This window comes from Oncorhynchus mykiss, chromosome 19 (genome assembly GCF_057628025.1).
Source record: "Oncorhynchus mykiss isolate SJ-2025 chromosome 19, ASM5762802v1, whole genome shotgun sequence".
Taxonomy (NCBI): domain Eukaryota; kingdom Metazoa; phylum Chordata; class Actinopteri; order Salmoniformes; family Salmonidae; genus Oncorhynchus; species Oncorhynchus mykiss.
The window spans coordinates 44,374,743-44,388,984 of record NC_143040.1 but is presented as its reverse complement, the minus strand read 5'-3'; the positions used below and the strand labels follow the sequence as shown (position 1 = coordinate 44,388,984).

The following is a 14,242-nucleotide window of genomic DNA, read 5'->3' as shown; positions in this document are numbered from 1 at the left end:
GAAAGGAGCTCGCGCTCTCCGTCGCCTCCCTCTCCGCATCACTACCATCTTCCTCTGCCGGCTCGGGTGCTGAGCCCATGCAGCTGGGAGGTATCCGCATCTCGACTAAGGAGAGGGAACGGAGAATCACCAACCGCCTCTGTCTCTATTGCGGTTCCGCTGGTCATTTTGTCACTTCATGTCCAGTAAAAGGCCAGAGCTCGTCAGTAAGCGGAGGGCTACTGGTGAGCGCTACTACTCCTGTCTCTCCTTCAAGATCCTGCACTACCTTGTCGGTCCATCTACGCTGGACCGGTTCGTCAGCTTCCTGCAGTGCCTTAATAGACTCTGGGGCGGAGGGCTGTTTTATGGACGAGACCTGGGCTCGGGAACATGACATTCCTCTCAGACAGTTAAAGGAGCCCACGGCCTTGTTCGCCCTGGATGGTAGTCCTCTCCCCAGGATTCAGCGTGAGACGCTACCTTTAACCCTCACTGTTTCTGGTAATCATAGTGAAACCATTTCTTTTTTAATTTTTCGTTCACCTTTTACACCTGTTGTTTTGGGCCATCCCTGGCTAGTTTGTCATAATCCTTCCATTAATTGGTCTAGTAATTCTATCCTCTCCTGGAACGTCTCTTGTCATGTGAAATGTTTAATGTCTGCTATCCCTCCTGTTTCCTCTGTCTCTTCTTCACAGGAGGAGCCTGGTGATTTGACAGGGGTGCCGGAGGAATATCACGATCTGCGCACGGTGTTCAGTCGGTCCAGGGCCACCTCTCTTCCTCCACACCGGTCGTATGATTGTAGTATTGATCTCCTTCCGGGAACCACCCCCCCCCGGGGTAGACTATACTCTCTGTCGGCTCCCGAACGTAAGGCTCTCGAAGATTATTTGTCTGTAGCTCTTGACGCCGGTACCATAGTCCCCTCCTCCTCTCCCGCCGGAGCGGGGTTTTTTTTTGTCAAGAAGAAGGACGGGTCTCTGCGCCCCTGCATAGATTATCGAGGGCTGAATGACATAACAGTGAAGAATCGTTATCCGCTTCCTCTTATGTCTTCAGCCTTCGAGATCCTGCAGGGAGCCAGGTTTTTCACTAAGTTGGACCTTCGTAACGCTTACCATCTCGTGCGCATCAGGGAGGGGGACGAGTGGAAGACGGCGTTTAACACTCCGTTAGGGCACTTTGAATACCGGGTTCTTCCTTTCGGCCTCGCTAACGCTCCAGCTGTCTTTCAGGCATTAGTCAATGATGTCCTGAGAGACATGCTGAACATCTTTGTTTTCGTTTACCTTGACGATATCCTGATTTTTTCACCGTCACTCCAGATTCATGTTCAGCACGTTCGACGTGTCCTCCAGCGCCTTTTAGAGAATTGTCTTTTTGTGAAGGCTGAGAAGTGCACTTTTCATGCCTCCTCCGTCACATTTCTCGGTTCTGTTATTTCCGCTGAAGGCATTAAGATGGATCCCGCTAAGGTCCAAGCTGTCATTGATTGGCCCGTCCCTAAGTCACGCGTCGAGCTGCAGCGCTTTCTCGGCTTCGCGAACTTCTATCGTCGTTTCATCCGTAATTTCGGTCAGGTGGCAGCTCCTCTCACAGCCCTTACTTCTGTCAAGACGTGCTTTAAGTGGTCCGTTTCCGCCCAGGGAGCTTTTGATCTCCTCAAGAATCGTTTTACATCCGCTCCTATCCTTGTTACACCTGACGTCTCTAGACAGTTCGTTGTCGAGGTTGACGCGTCAGAGGTGGGAGTGGGAGCCATCCTTTCTCAGCGCTCCCTCTCTGACGACAAGGTCCACCCATGCGCGTATTTTTCTCATCGCCTGTCGCCGTCGGAACGTAACTATGATGTGGGTAACCGCGAACTGCTCGCCATCCGGTTAGCCCTAGGCGAATGGCGACAGTGGTTGGAGGGGGCGACCGTTCCTTTTGTCGTTTGGACTGACCATAGGAACCTTGAGTACATCCGTTCTGCCAAACGACTTAATGCGCGTCAGGCGCGTTGGGCGCTGTTTTTCGCTCGTTTCGAGTTCGTGATTTCTTATCGTCCGGGCTCTAAGAACACCAAGCCTGATGCTTTGTCTCGTCTCTTCAGTTCTTCAGTAGCCTCCACTGACCCCGAGGGGATTCTCCCTGAGGGGCGTGTTGTCGGGTTGACTGTCTGGGGAATTGAGAGGCAGGTAAAGCAAGCACTCACTCAAACTCCGTCGCCGCGCGCTTGTCCTAGGAACCTTCTTTTCGTTCCCGTTCCTACTCGTCTGGCCGTTCTTCAGTGGGCTCACTCTGCCAAGTTAGCCGGCCACCCTGGCGTTCGGGGTACGCTTGCTTCCATTCGCCAGCGTTTCTGGTGGCCCACCCGGGAGCATGACACGCGTCGTTTCGTGGCTGCTTGTTCGGTCTGCGCGCAGACTAAGTCCGGTAACTCTCCTCCTGCCGGCCGTCTCAGGCCGCTTCCTATTCCCTCTCGACCGTGGTCTCACATCGCCTTAGATTTTGTCACCGGACTGCCTTCGTCAGCGGGGAAGACTGTTATTCTTACGGTTGTCGATAGGTTCTCTAAGGCGGCTCATTTCATTCCCCTTGCTAAGCTTCCTTCTGCTAAAGAGACGGCACAAATCATCATCGAGAATGTTTTCAGAATTCATGGCCTTCCGTCAGACGTCGTTTCGGACAGAGGTCCGCAATTCACGTCTCAATTTTGGAGGGAGTTTTGCCGTTTGATTGGGGCTTCCGTCAGTCTCTCTTCCGGCTTTCACCCCCAGTCTAACGGTCAAGCAGAACGGGCCAATCAGACTATTGGTCGCATCTTACGCAGTCTTTCTTTTCGCAACCCTGCGTCTTGGTCAGAACAGCTCCCCTGGGCAGAATACGCCCACAACTCGCTTCCTTCGTCTGCGACCGGGCTATCTCCTTTTCAGAGTAGCCTCGGGTACCAGCCTCCGTTGTTCTCATCTCAGTTCGCCGAGTCCAGCGTCCCCTCCGCTCAGGCTTTTGTCCAACGTTGCGAGCGCACCTGGAAGAGGGTCAGGTCTGCACTTTGCCGTTATAGGGCGCAGACTGTGAGAGCTGCTAATAAGCGTAGAACGAAGAGCCCTAGATATTGTCGCGGTCAGAGAGTTTGGCTCTCCACTCAGAACCTTCCCCTTAAGACGGCTTCTCGCAAGTTGACCCCGCGGTTCATTGGTCCATTCCGTATCTCTCAGGTCATTAATCCTGTCGCAGTGCGACTTCTTCTTCCGCGATATCTTCGTCGCGTCCACCCGGTCTTCCATGTCTCCTGTGTTAAGCCCGTTCTTCGCGCCCCCGCTCGTCTCCCCCCCCCCCCCCCCCATCCTTGTCGAGGGCGCACCTATCTACAGGGTCCGTAAAATCTTGGACATGCGTCCTCGGGGCCGTGGTCATCAGTACCTAGTTGACTGGGAGGGGTACGGTCCTGAGGAGAGGAGTTGGGTTCCCTCTCGGGACGTGCTGGACCGTGCGCTGATTGATGATTTCCTCCGTTGCCGCCAGGTTTCCTCCTCGAGTGCGCCAGGAGGCGCTCGGTGAGTGGGGGGGTACTGTCATGTACTGTCATGTTGTCTTGTCTCTGTCCTTTCCCTTCACCCTGTCTCCCTCTGCTGGTCGTGTTAGGTTACCTTTTCTCCCCCGCTTTCCCCCAGCTGTCCCTTGTCTCCTCTAACTACCCATTCACCCCGTTCCCCACCTGTTCCCTTTTTTCCCTCTGATTAGGTCCCTATATCTCTCTCTGTTTCTGCTCCTGTCCTTGTCGGATTCTTGTTTGTTTGTGTCATTCATGCCTGAACCAGACTGCCGTCATGTTTGCTGTAACCTTGTCCTGTCCTGTCGGAATCTGCCGGTCCATCTGAGCCTACCTATGTTTGGTAATTAAAGAAGCTCTGTTTAAGTTGATTCGCTTTTGGGTCCTCATTCACGCACCGTAACACAGGTTGCATTGAATTCCATAGTGTCAAATTGACAGTGCCTTCAAGCTGTTGATGTCACATCTCAACAAGTATGGACGTTTCAATAGCTAAATGAGGGATTCAAGATACAATGTAACTGAGGGGTAATGATTCATTTGTAACAAGATACCAATTTAATTGTATTAAGAGCTGATCATTAAGAAACACAAACAACCAATGATTTTATAACTATCTCCCTTCAAGTGATTTAAACTATTTGTATAGTCATTATGGCGTAGTAGATTTTGTTAGAAAAAAATATGTGGAACATTCTATTTTCGACTTTGACCTGTGGCATTTAGAACGCAAAATACACGTGCAGCATCTTCTTTAAATCTCCATGGCAACGGGCGCGTTCTATATGCGTCATGATTGATTCGAAAGTCGAACAAGATGGCGACAACGTTTGTTTTGACGTGAGACTTGTGTCGTTATCCAACATAACAACCTTTATAAAGTGATATTTTAAGAAGTACAATAGTAAGTGCCACGGTCATTGGTTAATTTAACATTGTATCAGTCTGACACTGACCATATAGTTTGCAGCATCATCATGAAATCTGACGCGGAGGAACTGATGCCAAGGCTTCTGCCTTTGGAAACATGCGGCATTGAAACGGGGGAAGACGTCAATCTTAACGAGCCTCCAAGAAATCCCCAGGAATATCTGAGGCAGGTTCAGTAAGTCCCTCAGCTCTGTCTTTTGATATTTTTTTTCACGCATATGATCAGGAAACACACATTCACGGAAGTAAAAACAACACTGCCTTTCTCATTTTCAGATTAGAGGCGTCTCTCTGTCCAGATGTTGTGGTGGCTAAGATTGATCCAAAGAAATTGAGAAAGAAACAGACAGTGAATGTGTCGGTAAGTTTCACCACACTGACACAAATTAAATGTAGCCTACGGTCTTGATTTTTCCCAGCCAACGCAGATATTTTTTGGGCTCCCGGGGGGCACTGCGGTCTAAGGCACTGCATCTCAGTGCTAGAGCCGTCACTACAGACACCCTGATTCGAATCCAGGCTGTGTCCCATAGGGAGGTGCACAATTGGCCCAGCATCGTTCAGGTTTGGCCGGTGTAGGACATCATTATAAATAAGAATTTGTTCTTATCTGACTTGCCTAATAAAATAAATAAATAAAACATGTATAAAGGGGAGAGAGAGCGAGAGAGTCTGTCTGTATAATTTCCTGTCAAATCTTCTATTTGGTAGCTCATGGGTTGCCAAGCTGCTCCACAAGGATTTTCACCGAGTTTAAAATGGCAGCGACAGCAAGTCAGCAACTTCTCAGAAATAAGACGGGTAACTATAGATGTGACTACCCTTTAGAGTTGTTTGTCGCTTTGTTTTGAAGTGACTTATTCTGATAATGTTTTACTACTTGCAGAGTATCAGTAAGCACAGACTACACTGGAGTGGTCAAGCTTTAGATGACAATGTGTTAATGGTAAGTATGAGGATGATTTTTGTTGTTGTTGGTAAAAGTGAATTGTAAAATACAGCAACCTTAAAGTACGTGTTCTGTATCTAGCCAAAACAGGATGCAGAGGAACAATGGAAAAAGTTCTGCCTGGGTGAAAATGTTTATCTGAACTCTCCTCCAACTGACCATGTTACTGAAGATCCAGGCCTTGATTATGTGAAGGTAACTGTATATAGACCACAGATGAAATATTTAAGTGATGCATCTTGCAAGATTTCTGTGTAAAAATGGACATGAATCATGTTTGACATTTACCCACCTGTTTCACCAGGTTGGTTTTCCACCTTTCCTTAGCATAGTGAGCAGGTTAAATCAGGTGAATGTTTTCGCAGCATTGGCATGATACTTACTACACTAATTTCTCATCAATTGATGCTTTCTTTAATTACCTAAATTACAATACTTGTGTTTGACACTCTAAATTATTATTCCCTTCTAGGCCACAGTCTCTGCAGTTTTGGAGTACTTGATAAACTGGTTTGAAGAGAGAGAGTTTGTCCCGCAGTTAGTGAGTTCAGTTTCTTTAATATTATCAATACAGAGTTTGTGCCTTTTTTAATGCTTTCGTGGCTAATATGTGCTCAACTTCTCTAGGGAAGATGGCAGTATGCACTGCTGGCTTGCCTTGAGAAACCTCTCCTCCCTGAAGCACATTCTCTAATAAGACAGCTGGCCAGACGGAGTTCTGAAGTGCGGACCAATCTGGTAGGGGGATATAGTGCCTTGTATTAATGTTGAGATGAAAGGATGCAAACCAACTTCCTTATGGATAATTAAAATGTAACTACATTAATGTTAGATGCTCAAATGTTTGCATGATAATATTTGATAATTATGAACAGAGTATATTATAGTAATTATTTTGTTTCTTTCTTTCCCATTACAGGAACACCAAGAAGATGAAAGGTTGTCTCCTCTCAACTTGATGATCTGCCTTGTTGCTAGGTAAGTTTATTTGACTTCACAAACTCATAGCCAGGAAATAGTGTCATTTGATTGCTCATGTTTTTTTTTTTTTTTTTACATAGGTACTTTGATCAAAACGACTTGGCCGATAAGGAGGACTAAACGGGTTGATGAAATCCACGATGAGGCTGGAACTCATCACCCCATGAGCTGTAGCTCTATGAACCCATCACCATGCTCCGATTTAGGATCTGTGGCAATTTGAAGCCTTTAGATAAAGCAACTATTGAGTCTTATGGAGAACATTTGACCCAATAGATTTGGCATTTAGCAAACACTCTTATCCAGAGTGACTTACAGAAGCAATTAGGGTAAAGTACCTTACTTAAGGGCACATCAGCATATTTTTAACTTTGTCTGCTCAGCATTCAAACCAGCGACTTTTGGTTACTGGTCCAATGCTCTTAACTGCTAGGCTACCTGGTGCAATTAGACTGTTTATTTTTTTCTATTACAGTTTGTGTTCACTTTCTGCTATTGCTGGAGTTAAATAAAATGTTTGCTTTCACAATTGTTGTGGCTTGTGTAACAGTACAGCTTCCTTCCCTCTCTTCGCCCCAATCTGGGCTTGAACCAGGGATCCTCTGCACACATCAACAGTCACCCTCGAAGCATCGTTACCCATCGCTCCACAAAAGCCACGTCCCTTGCAGAGCAAGGGGAACCACTACTTCAAGGTCTCAAAGAGAGTGATGTCACTTATTGAAACGCTATTAGCACGCACCACCGCTAACTAGCTAGCCATTTCACATCGGTTACACTCACCCCCCTTTTCCACAGCAACCAGTGATCCGGGTCAACAGCATCAATGTAACAGTATAGCTTCTGTTGATAATGGGATATGTAGGAGGGCGAGCCGGTCAAGGATCGATTCAGACAAGGTGGTCTATTGTATGACAAGTGACAGTTTAATTATGAGTAAAGATATCTGGTACAACGTATACGGGCCCATTTCATTCGGTTCTTAAGGAACCAGCAGAAAAGAGCGCAGATAACAGAGTGCACATGTCTCATATACAGAACAGAAAGTAGGTTGATTCTAGAAGATCGGGTCTTCGGGTTGGTTCAGGCTGAGGTGTAGTCTTCTTGGATTGGCCCTGTTGGGCCGTCCGTCATCCCTCTGAGTCTTGTTCTTTGTCACACAATGTTCAGCTAAAAAAGGAGATTAGGTGTGTGCGCTGTCCTCAGTCACACAATGTTCGGCTAGAAAGGAGATTAGGTGTGTGCGCTGGTTTCTGCAAGTCAAGGCTGTCTCTTCCTCCCAATGTGTGGGTGTATGTCTTATCTGTGTGTCCTCGGCAGTTAGTGTGTGTAATGTGTGTGTGCTGTGTGTGTGGGTGTGGGAGCTATCCTGTATGGGACCTAACATGTTTTACTGTGAAAATACGTTGTCTCAGTTATAGCAATGTAATAGCAGTAGGCTGGTCACCTGCATAAGAAATAGCACTTCCTTACACTTCCGTCCTCCTCGCCCCAACCTGGGCTCGAACTAGGGAGTACCCTCTGCACACATCAACCACAGTCACTCACGGGGCCCTTGCAGAGCAAGGGGAACCACTACTTCAAGGTCTGAGTGACTGACGTCACCGATTGAAACGCTATTAGCGCGCACTACCGCTAACTAGCTAGCCATTTCACATCGGTTACACTTGCATCTCTACAAGCCCACCACTGCTCTGTACCATCAAGAAAAACTGTATGCCATAAAGGCATTGGACATCCTTTTATTCTGAATGAGTGTTTTAGTGACTGTTACCAGATATTTTAGGCTCCACTGTTCTGTGGTGTAACTCTAGGACCAAAACAACCAAATTACTAAGTATTTGTCATTATCAAAATCATTCATTGATCAACAAACTAATGGACGTTGTTGACTAGAGAAAGCTTACAATTCATGGCCGTGTGCGTTTAGATAACGAAGTTGCCGATTGGGCTTTTGAGTTGTCAATCAAGCTAGTGAAACGCGCTTATCACCCAGTGATGCTTTGCGACGAGCGACCAACACTTAGCTGGCGTGCCCGCGAGGAAAGGCAGTTACTGTAGCTAAGATGGCGGTGGCAGTGGGATCTTTGCAAGCCCAGCTTGAGAAAGCGAAAGAGAGTTTGAAAAATGTAGACGATAATATTCGTAAATTAACTGGTCGGGATCCTAATGAATTGAGGTATGACAAAAATGCATTTTAAAACTTAAGTTGTATTAACCTTTTCAGCATTCGTTCGTCCTCTAGCTAACTATGCTGAATAGCTAGCAACAAATGCCAATCCCACGACAAAAATGGCATCTCCCATTCTCGTGCATAACCAGCTAGCCGCTTGGTTGCGTGCCTGTGCTGTCGAATGGAATCGGCCGTGTGCTAATTGGCTAGCTAGCTGCAAGTACAAATACTTATGCAATTACTATAGTTAGGTAACTAACGTTACTGTTTTTTTACTTACCTAACGTTATGTCCATATATTGTTCAACTGGTAAAGTTAGCAAGTTGGCTAGCTACTCGGTTGTTGCTCGCTAGTGTCCTTTGGCTGGCTAGTTTCGATTCAGTTTAATTTCCAGACTAGTCAGAGTAACTAACGTTACTTGAAGTAACAGTAGTTAGCTATGCCACATTGATTTATTTATCTTTTTTATTCTATACCCCCAACCCTGCCCCCTATGTAGTGTTGGCTAAGTTTTTCTAAAAACAATGATAGTTACAGCTAGCTCTGGTCGATCTATGTTAATTGTAATGTTATGTAATTTCTCTGCTTTCCTTACAGACCCGGCCAAGTTAGACGGCCAACCATCCCAGGTGTTGGAGGAGGTAGGGGGCGAGGAATCAACTTGTTGAGGTAAAACACATTTCATATTTAGGCTTTATCTCCAACAGTATGTGTGATGTTTGTATTTCATTGAGCTTTATGTTGTATTTGTCTGCAGGCGTGGACTCTCCGACATCAGCGGTGGACCAGGAGGACCCCCAGTGAAACAGAGGGATATTGAAGGGGCCCTCCTGAGGTAAGAGTAATCTGTAGATCTAGCCCATTTCCAGATGTAGTGGAGATGAGTCCATAGTCATGGGAAGTAGGGGTGTTACAACACCCCCTAAAAAATCGTAATAAAAATGTATATTAAAAACTATTCTCAATGGGCCTTCTTGTATTAGGAATCCAGGCTGTAGGGAGTCCCATAGAGCGCGCACAATTGACCCAGCATTGTCTGGTTTTGGCATTTTATAGGCCGTCATTCTTAATACAAATTTGTTCTTATTACTGACTTGCCTAGTTAAATAAAGGTTACATTTAAAAAGTAGTTATTGTTATTATTAATAATAACTGACTGATATAGCAGTCTGCAGCACAGGGATTTTTCTTTGACAAATGTAATGTTAGTTCGCTGGGCCTTTACTACTGCTGTATTAGTGGATCGATACAGCCATCTGCAGCGCGTGGGAAAGTTTTTTAAAATTTTGTTTTATAAATTAGACAAATTTAAAACATTGCGTTATCAGAACATGTAATTATTAAAAGTAAATATCCTCTATAAATCACACTGGGTATGCAGGGAGGTTGGTTCAAGTTGTCTTTCAATTGCATAATCTCCTTACTCTGCCTGTCCACTCTGTCTTGAGATTGCTCTCTCGGTTGCAACAATTGATCAACTGGTACTGGCTCGCAGTGTGTTAGGATGTTTTAGGGATTAATCCAGCAAAATAAAATTTCCAGATCTCATACATGTCATCTAAAGAGATTAAGAATTTTGAAGATAAAGTCATTTTTGTTTCCCTCATTTTCTAATGCCTGGTTGAGTAGTTAACAAAAATATTCTAAAACCAGTGCAAATCCGCTAGTTACCGTACACAGGATGGATACACAGACAAGTGAAACTAATAGACACTGAGGATATTGACAAGGCAGATAGCCAGAGGGAGACTTATATTGTGCAAGAACCCAACTTTCACTTAGTAGGCTGTCATTCCTTGTTGCATGATTATTGCAGTGGGCACTCCTAAAAAGGTATTGCCCTACACCTGGTGGCATTCAAATGGGTTTCTATTTGATGTGGCCTGTTAATCACACATTTGTGTTGCTCGTGTCTTTGTATAGGCTGGCCGGTGACCAGAGAGGGAGGAGAGATTCACGCCATGACAGCGACGCTGAAGATGATGACGATGTCAAAAAGGTAGACCATCATTATACACTCACTGTCTGACTCTTTTACCTTGATGTTTTAAGTGTCCAACTCTCCACTTGCCTTTGTCCAAACACAGCCAGTGTTGCAGTCATCAGTAGTAGCTACCTCCAAGGAGCGTACACGTCGAGACCTGATCCAGGATCAGACCATGGATGAGAGGGGAAAACAAAGGTAACATGTCATTGTACATGCTTAGGGAAATAATGGTCTTTAGTTTGTGTATCGCCAAGAAATCATGTAAATGTTATTCTTTGTTTTGTCCTTTTTCCCTATAGGAATCGACGCATGTTTGGCCTGTTGATGGGAACATTACAGAAATTCAAGCAGGAATCTAATGTGGCAACGGATAGGGTAGGAATATTGTTTACTCTTAACACTGGTGAACTGGTACTCTAATACAGTAAATGCATGAAAGTCACCTTACAGAATTAGCCTTCGAGCTAGCTTGGTGAAAATTATTCCAGCTGTTAGGATATATTTTGGAATATTTGCTAATGGGGAAATTGTATGTGTGAATTTATATATATTTTTTGATCTCTCTTCTCAGCAAAAGAAACGCATTGAGATTGAACAAAAATTGGAAGTTCAAGCTGAACAAGAGCGCAAAAAAGTAGAGGGCGAAAGACGAGAGCTCTTTGAGGAGAGGCGTGCCAAGCAGACAGAGCTGAGACTGTTGGAACAGAAAGTGGAGCTTGCTCAGTTGGTAAAGACTTTTCTTGAAGCTTGAAAGCAATATTCAACCTCATTGGTTGTGCTGGTGCCAAAAAAAATAAAATGTTTTAATCTGTAATAATATTGCATTAAGGTGAAATGAAACCTTTGTGTGTGTGACAGTTTTCACAATATGTAGATGGGACGGTTGAATGCTCATTAACTTTTTTGTATTCTAGCAAGAGGAGTGGAATGTGCACAACACAAAAATTGTCAAGTACATCCGCACAAAGACCAAGCCACCCATCTTCTTTCTGCCTGGGAGGATGTGCTCAGCCACTCAGAAGCTCTTAGATGAGTCTCAGAAAAAAATGAATGGTAAGCAATTGTGCAATTTGCCAAATTATTCTGCCCTCCAACAAGTAGCCATAATACACTTCCTATCCTTGGTGTGCATTGTGGTGTCACTGAATCTGTTTAAAAATAAATAAAAAAATCCCTGTTTTCAGTTATGTTTGAGGAGAGACGCGAGGCATTTGCTGAACATCTGAATAAGATGGAGGCTCGGCCTCGGCGCCAGTCTCAGAGGGACACCGCTCTGGGTAAGGACCTGAAGAAAGAAGATCGAGAGGAGGGTAAGCCCATGGGTCAGGTAGTCAAAGTGACAGGTAACCGGTTTGATGTGGAGATGGAGGAGGAAGATGAGGCAACAATAGAGGAGGAAGAGGGGGGTGAGGGTGTAAAGCATAAGGAGGACAGAAATAAAAAGCCAGAGAAAGTCGAGGAGCAGGAGTCTAAGGGGGGGACTAAAGCAGATGAGATGGAGGAGGCTGAGGAAGACAGTCAAGACACTAGAATAGTGGAGTTTAGAGATGTGGGGGAGCAGATGGAGGGTACTGCACTAGTGAGGGAGGCTGAAGGGCAGGCCAGGGACGGGGATCAGAAGATGGAGGATAGTCCAGTGGAGGTAGGTAATGAGAAAGGAGTAGAAGAGCAGCAACCGGTTAAGGCAGAAAAGGAGCCCCTTCACGGTCGGGACCTCACAGCTGTGTCAGACGGCCAGGAGAAGAGCATTGAAATGCAACCAAACGAAGATGAAGAGCCACGTACAGAAGTGGCCACACCCCTGCTCTCAGAGTGCAACCCTCATGTGGAAGTCTCTGATGTAACATCTATGGCTCCTGAGGTTCAGATCCCCCTACTGGAGACTGAAACGGATCCAGAGCCGCTCACAACCGAGCAGAGCCAAGAGGCTGATCAAGGTGCCATAAAGCAGACCACTAATGCCCAGCCTGCCCAGGCCCAGGATGATGCTGCGGCTCCCAAGGAACTGACGCCCCCGAGCAAGGAAGCCAGCAGGGGACTTAAGAAGTCAAAGGACAAGAAGGGAGGTGGTGGTGGCAGAAGCAGCAGTAGCTCATCTAGCAGCTCCTCCGGCTCCTCGTCCAGTGGGAGCTCTGGCTCCTCCTCTAGTGGCTCCTCCAGCAGGAGCAGCTCCTCCAGTGGCAGCTCCTCCAGCTCTTCTAGCAGGAGCCGCAGCCGAGGGAGGAAGGACAAGAAACGTAGGAGGAGGCCATCCGAGAGGGACAGGGAGAGGAAGAAGGCAGTAGTTGAGAGGAGCCACAAGTCATCCAAGGGCAGTGGTCGTGAATCCAAAGGTTCCAAAGATAAGAGCTCCAAGTCTGACAGGAAGAGGACCACCTCTGAAGGCAGCCGGTCAGGGAAGAGGTCCTCTCGCGGCGACAGGGATCGCAAGTCAGATAGGAAGGAAAAGAGGCGTTAAAGTTGAGTGCGTTCTGCTGTCATGTCATGCTTAGTTTTGTTTCTACTTTTGATAAATACATTTTCGTAACTGAAAGGTTGTGGATTTCCTTAAATGCAATTCACCAGAAGAGGGAAGCTAAACTGCCTCAGTGTATTTTCTTCGAATAATGTGGGTTTTTAATCATCAAGCTTTTTCTCTAGTCACCAGTCAGTTTTGACATGGTCTTGCTGCTCTGGTTTCTGGACTTCTTTTACCTCGATTTTTATTTTATTAGACTTTTCTATTGTCTGCTTTTACTGTAATTGATGCATCAAGTTTACAGTTTCTCTCCCATAAATGTATTTACTTGTTCTAAAGCATAGGAGCAATGAGAATAGGGTGGGTTGCATACTGGGTATATTCTCTGAATCCAGTGTTGGTGGTAATTGTGCATTTTCAGTTGTAAAATGTTGAACACTTGTAACCTACAGCTTTTTGATCCATATAAAGCCAGTCTGACCATGCACAATGTCTAGCTATGCATTGTTGAAGACACTTGTTTTGGAAAGTGATGTTAATATTTTTTTTGTCCAAATGAAACCTAAGCATAATGAATAAAAAAAAAACATGATTACTTGTCTGTTGACTTGACTGACTTGACTTGTCTGAAATGGTTCCATGTCAATGCTCCAAGATATTTTTGTACAGCCTGTTTCATTAAATGCCACATGCAAATTAGGATGCTGAACTCCTGACTCCATGTATTTCGGAGTGTCGCTTTAGGATGTTTTTAGATGAATAACTGATGAAACATGTTTCATAGAACTCATGGATAGACCCTCTGGACTAGGACTTTATTTTTACATTGATATATGGAGGATGGTGTTCCAGACAGACGTTCAATCTGTAATGTCATTCATTGCCATAGTTCCAGCCTTCATACCGCTGTCTGCCAAGTGACTTGATGGAAGGTAGTCCTATTTGAACATGGTGCAGGCAAAGAGCAATGTGTTTCTCAAATGCTATTGCTAGTTATATTACTTAGATAAAGCGATTTGAATGAGTCCAGTACTAAATGTACAGATGGACAATTTAAGTTTGTAGATGACTGACCACCCTCTTCATAACTGGCATATAAATGGAAATATTAATACAAGGTTATTGGGTAGTGTGACTGCATACAAATTTAGTTAAACTGTACAAATCACACAGGATGCAAAGGCGCTAACTATGTCTCTGAAATGTAAATTCCCAGAAAGTTGAGACGTTTAGATTTTAT

At 45.3% G+C, this 14,242-nt stretch overlaps 2 protein-coding genes across 5 annotated transcripts; both read left to right on the top strand.

Moving 5' to 3' along the window:
* The first annotated feature begins 4,304 nt into the window (after positions 1-4,304).
* On the top strand, positions 4,305-6,912 carry LOC110497723 (gem-associated protein 2). 4 transcript variants are annotated; one of them, XM_021574037.3, is made up of 11 exons: positions 4,309-4,427; positions 4,494-4,628; positions 4,730-4,814; positions 5,165-5,254; positions 5,340-5,399; positions 5,484-5,597; positions 5,707-5,751; positions 5,875-5,943; positions 6,030-6,140; positions 6,322-6,380; positions 6,464-6,912. In XM_021574037.3, the coding sequence occupies exons 2-11, from the start codon at positions 4,501-4,503 to the stop codon at positions 6,501-6,503; spliced, it is 801 nt and encodes a 266-aa protein (XP_021429712.2). In that variant the 5' UTR covers positions 4,309-4,427; positions 4,494-4,500; the 3' UTR covers positions 6,504-6,912. The 4 variants fall into 4 exon arrangements, with proteins under 4 accessions (XP_021429714.2, XP_090067227.1, XP_021429712.2 ...); XM_090211102.1 differs by having other exon boundaries at positions 4,316-4,427; positions 4,494-4,619; XM_021574039.3 differs by having other exon boundaries at positions 4,305-4,619.
* Positions 6,913-8,352: 1,440 nt separating this feature from the next.
* Positions 8,353-13,594, top strand: LOC110497722 (uncharacterized). The gene is made up of 9 exons (XM_021574035.3): positions 8,353-8,562; positions 9,155-9,226; positions 9,315-9,392; positions 10,481-10,556; positions 10,645-10,739; positions 10,844-10,919; positions 11,116-11,271; positions 11,459-11,597; positions 11,729-13,594. The coding sequence occupies exons 1-9, from the start codon at positions 8,450-8,452 to the stop codon at positions 13,000-13,002; spliced, it is 2,079 nt and encodes a 692-aa protein (XP_021429710.3). The 5' UTR covers positions 8,353-8,449; the 3' UTR covers positions 13,003-13,594.
* The last annotated feature ends 648 nt before the right edge of the window (positions 13,595-14,242 follow it).